We start from the raw sequence: 5,172 nt of genomic DNA, 5'->3' as shown, positions 1-5,172 counted from the left end.
GGTGATGGGTATTAAGGAGGGCATGTATTGAATGGAGCACTGGGTGTTATACGCAAACAATGAATCATGGAACACTGCATCAAAAACTAATGATGTAATGTATGGTGATTAACATAACAAAATAAAATTTTTTAAAAAAAGCATGACAAAAAACAGCAAGGAAGAAATAATTGAAGAAATAGTACAAGAAAGTGGACTAGAATTTCATAGCACGAATTTTCAAACTGAAAAGAGCCACAGAGTTCCCGGCATGGTAACTGATAAGAACTTAATTAAACTAAATCATCATGAAATGTAAAAATACTAGGGATAAAAAGATAATAATAGCTTCCAGGGGGAAAAAAATTGTCTACATTTAAAGGACTAACAGAGTGCTATCAAGTTCTCGAGCAGCAATGGGCATACAGACAGTAAAGAAACATAAAACACTGAGGAAATAGGACTTCCACCTTGGAATTTTATACCTAAACAAACTAGCAGTCAAGGGTGGAATATATACACATATTTTTATGCAAGGTAGGGCAGGCACACATTCTGACCTTTCTTACTCACAGAACTCTTTTATTTAAAATACCAACGTGAAAAAATAAAATAAAATAAAATACCAACGTGCACAGCTAAAAATATGTACTTTTCTATTTCCCCATGTAGTTAGCAGTGGCCCTGTGTCACAAGCTGATTAAGAGAAAATCTACAAAAAAGGTTTCTGGAAGTATTCATATTTTCCTGCTAAAAGAGATCTGGCTGGCTCTGTTCTTTACCTTTTCTACCCTACTACAGCCTAGAATTCAGACATAATGCTAAAAGGCAGAGCAGCTATCATGAGACCAGGGGCAGAAACATAAAGGCAAAAGTTGACATGTAAGGATGCCAGTTACGAACTAAAGTAAAAGCTTGGGTCCCTGATAGTCTCATGGACCCACTACACCAGCTACTACACTGCTTACTTCACAGCTGCGTGTCATATAAAGCTAAAGAAAAAAAAAAATCTGTAGTCAGGTTTTCTGTTATTTGTTGAATATTCCTAGCAAGTTATCAAGTGGTTTTACCTCCCATGCATCCTTCCTCAGGAAGTTACTAGACGATGTGCTCCACAAAAATAAGGAATAAGCTAAGAAAGAGAAAGTTATGGCGCTCAGAAAACAGGTGATCCCCACAGAGGAAGGATGCAAAACAAATTGCAAGTGTCTTAGTAATAAGGGTAGTCTTGAGACAACAGCTGTACTATATCCTAAAAAGTAACCAGTTTATATTGGAACAAAAGAATAAAGGGCTCCAGGAGAGAGAACATTAAATAAAAATAAATAATGGGGTGCCTGGGTGGCTCAGTTGGTTAAGCGACTGCCTTCGGCTCAGGTCATGATCCTGGAGTCCACTGGATCGAGTCCCGCATCGGGCTCCCTGCTCGGCAGGGAGTCTGCTTCTCCCTCTGACCCTCCCCCCTCTCATGTGCTCTCTCTCATTCTCTCTCTCTCAAATAAATAAATAAAATCTTTAAAAAAAAAAATTAAATAAATAAATAAATAATGGATAGATTACCTGATGCGTTTGATCATGTTGAAAGGAATTTAAAAGTTCTCCCAGGAAGTCTGGGAGGTAGAGACTGGTACATAGGAAATAAAGCAAAAACAGGTTTTCTTTTAGAAAAAGCAATTATTAACTCTAGGAAAAACAAAAAGTTGCAAAAAGTATGAAATGGAATCACAGAACACTGTGTGGCTCGACTGTGAACAATATTTGCAAAGTCTTTATAGTGCAAACATTGAATTTTGTTTTTTAAAAATTATGGCAACACTATACTGGAAAGTTGGAAAGAAGAGATGCCAGTGTGGCTGGAGTAGAATGAGCAAGGGCGGGGGGAATAGTAAGAAAGGAGATCATAGAGGAAAACAGGGATTAGGTTATCCAGAGGTTTGAATTTTCTTTCCTAAGAGCCGTAGAAAGCCACTGGAGAGTTTTAAACAGGAAACCAGCATGATCCAACTCATGATTGAAAATGATGACTTTGGCTGTAGTATTGGGAAGAATACACTGTGCAGGGGCAGGAGGGAGAGCCAGCAGACCGGTTAGGAGGCTACTCTAGCAGCGATACGAGGCTTCTGCGGAAGAGAGAAAAAGAAATAAAAAAGGAGGGCTGGGTCGGGGAAGGCATACTTCGAACTGGTGGGAAGAGGGCAGATGAGAATACACATTGGAGGTTGGTGGCTTTTAGAGACAAGGGATGACTTTCTGTGTGTTAGCATGAGACATCTGGAGAGGCAGAGGGTGTTATTACTGAGCTGGGAAGACTGGAGGAGGAATGGATTTAAGAGTAGAGGGTTTGGGGTCTAGGGTTCTGTTTTGGACATGCTGGGTACCAAGTAGGCAACTGTTCTGGGTTATGGGGGTAACACACAGGATATACTGTGCGTTCAACAAGTAGTAATTCCTCCTTTTCTCTTGCCAACACAAAGACATGTTTTATTATATGCTTGCATTTTTAAGGAACTGCAATGCTATGATTTGGGGCACTGATTGACTTAAGAATTGATACTGAGAATCCAAAGATAAAAAAAAGTGAATGCTGGGATATCACAACCTATACCCCATTCAAAACGTTTAGGTCTAACTGGTTTTCTATTTGAGTCAGATCTACCCCAAGGAAAATCTCTCTCTACCAAAGCTGCAGTCGTAAAATAATAAAAGTCCCCCACTCTGGGAAATAATTTCCCATTATTAGCTTGACTTAGTCAACATTTTCTTCTAAAACAAAGAATTAATATTCTCCATGCTCAGTGGACTTCTATGTGTATAAAGCATATGCCAAGTTAAGGACCACACTCTGAGATTGAGTTTTAAAAAGTTCCTTCTCAATAAACATTCAAAAGGACCAATTTGTACAAAAGTCCTTCAAAAACACTTTTGATTACTATTATTTTCATTTGCAGGTCACAGAGCTCTTTAAACAGCAGTATTCTTTCTTGGCTTCCCCATTGTTTTTCACTGCTTTGTGCAATCCTTTTATTTAATCATTAATTCCCCAATTGGTCTCCATTGCTGTGTGGATTTTAACGAGAGCTGGGTTTTAGCCACATTACAGTAGATGTGCTGGGGGTGGAGGGTACCAGTGGCAATTGCAAAATAAAACGTACCATAAAGTGGTAACGGCTCATGATTGAGGCCAGTTGTTGAAAAATAAATGCCTGTTACCGAGAACCATAGAAATTTAGAGTTGGAGGCCAAGGCAAGCCATTCATTGGTAGGCCGACAGCGCCTCTAGCGGCAGAAAGGCCGCGTTGGGGGCTTCCAGGAGAAGCTTCCGAATTTTTAAAAAGGCACCTGCTGGGTGAGTCCTCATTATGCAAAAACAAAGGCTCCACAGGTGCCCAATTTTAAGGGGATACGACTCGAGGAAATCTAGATCCATAAAACAGCTATAATACCTACATTTTAGTTTAACTTCGAAATGAGTTGTCGCTTTACACAGGTTGATTCAAGGATTATTTATAGCCGAGAAACTGACGAAGTGGCGGGAGGCGGAAAAATTCTGCTCCAGTTTGGCCGCTACAGACGAGGGAGCGGAATAAAAAAAAGTGGAAAGGAGCGGAATAAAAAAAAAAGTGGGGAAAAAAACTAAAGAAGTAGGTGAAGAGTCAATTTTTTTAAAAACGGAGACCGCTGTGGAACGCAGCAGGCACACCTGCGGAGAAGGGGATGGCTCACCTGTGTGGTTTCTGTGCCTCCCCCCAGTGTAGCCTTGGGGGAGGTGGGGTGGAAAGGAAACTTCATGGAGGGCTGACTCAGAACTTGGGAAGTAGGGAGTGGATTCGCTAAGGGAGGGTGTCAGGAAGAAGACCCGACGCACATCATCCCGAGCGACACGTGTAACTGTCAAGACTTAGACACCTTGGCAAAGGACGCCCGAAAGGGGAGGGGAGCCGAGACCAGCCCCGAGGCTGTGCCGTCCGGGCTACCCGCCGGTGTCTTGCGGGTCCCGAGCCAAGTGTTCCCTCCTCGCCCACCCCCCCCGGGGGAACTGGGACCTTGGGGAGGAGGGGCTCCCCTAGATGCGCCCCCGCGCGCCGCCCCGCCGCTTGGCGTTCCCCCCCACTACCCAGTGCGGCGCGAGGTGCCCCCGGGGGGGACGATCCCCAGCCCGCGGACGGCCGCGGGCGGCGGGCGGGAGAGGAGGGCCGGGGCCCGGCGGGAGAGCCTCCGGGGCTCGGCGACTTACCTCGGGCCGCGGGGGGCGCCAGCAGAGCCCCGGCCAGGGCGAGCAGGAGGGCGCGGGCGGGGGGCGCGGGCGGCGGGCGCGCTGCCATGGTCGCCGGCCTTCGCTGCAGCAGCTCTCGGGGCCGGGCGGCGAGCGCTGCACCATCCCACGCGGGCGCCGAGCGGGGGCCGGGCGGCGCGACCCGAGGGATTTCCTGCCGCAGGGAGTCAGCCCCGAAGCCCTCGCGCAGCGCCCGCGCCGCCGAGGAGCGAGTCTAGGCTTTCATTTTTTTAAAAAAAGTTTTCCCCCCGGTGTGTGCGTGTGTGCGCGCGCGCGCGCGGCTCTGGCACGAGCCAGCCTTGACCGTTGCAGTAAGTGAGCAAACTGTCCGAGTTGGCCCGGGGACGAGGAAGATCGTTAGTGAGAGAAGGCAGGCCTGTGAAATGGATCCACGGCCAACAGTCACCGTTCTCATTACCACGGAACAAATTATCGTCTCCCCCGCACCCCCGCCCGCCGGCGGCGTCCCGCGGGTCCTAGAGACCGCTCAGGGGGCCCCGCCAGGGTCCCGCCCAGAGCCGGCGCTCGCCCACCGCCGCGGCCGGGGGGGGGGGCTGGGGGGGGCAGCTCGGTGCCGGGCGCCTCGCGGGCCGCGCGCCCCGGCCGCACAGACGTGGCTCGGTGGCGGCGCGGGCGCCCGGAGCGCACACTTCCCCGCCCCGGGATGATGTGGCCGCGGGGCCCCGGGCGCCCGGCTGCCAAGAGCACACGCGGCTGCACGGTCCAGCTTTCCAGGCTGAGGCTGGAAATGATGACTCGGCTGCTCGCTCCCCGGCTCGCCGGGAACCCGCGGAACGCGGGTAGCAGGTCTGAAAGGCGGTGCGGCGCCCGGGCGGGCGTCCCCGGGCCTGTGCCCTCGGTCCCCTCACGGACACCTCGGGCCTGAGAAATAATCGGACTCGCAGGCACGCGACGACGTC

The 5,172-nt window shown here is 49.1% G+C and overlaps 1 protein-coding gene across 1 annotated transcript in view; it reads right to left on the bottom strand.

Moving 5' to 3' along the window:
* Positions 1 to 4,766, bottom strand: part of ADAM12 (ADAM metallopeptidase domain 12) — a 314,942-nt gene extending 310,176 nt beyond the window's left edge. The window contains exon 1 of the mRNA XM_081823035.1: positions 4,214 to 4,766. Within this exon, the coding sequence (XP_081679161.1) occupies positions 4,214 to 4,301 (88 nt within the window). The 5' untranslated portion in view covers positions 4,302 to 4,766. The remainder of the gene's footprint in view (positions 1 to 4,213) is intronic.
* Positions 4,767 to 5,172: the final 406 nt, after the last annotated feature.

Source organism: Leptonychotes weddellii, chromosome 6 (assembly GCF_054177405.1).
Source record: "Leptonychotes weddellii isolate Sample4059 chromosome 6, ASM5417740v2, whole genome shotgun sequence".
NCBI lineage: Eukaryota > Metazoa > Chordata > Mammalia > Carnivora > Phocidae > Leptonychotes > Leptonychotes weddellii.
Note: the sequence above shows the minus strand (reverse complement) of the source record. Positions and strands in the feature narration are given on the sequence as shown.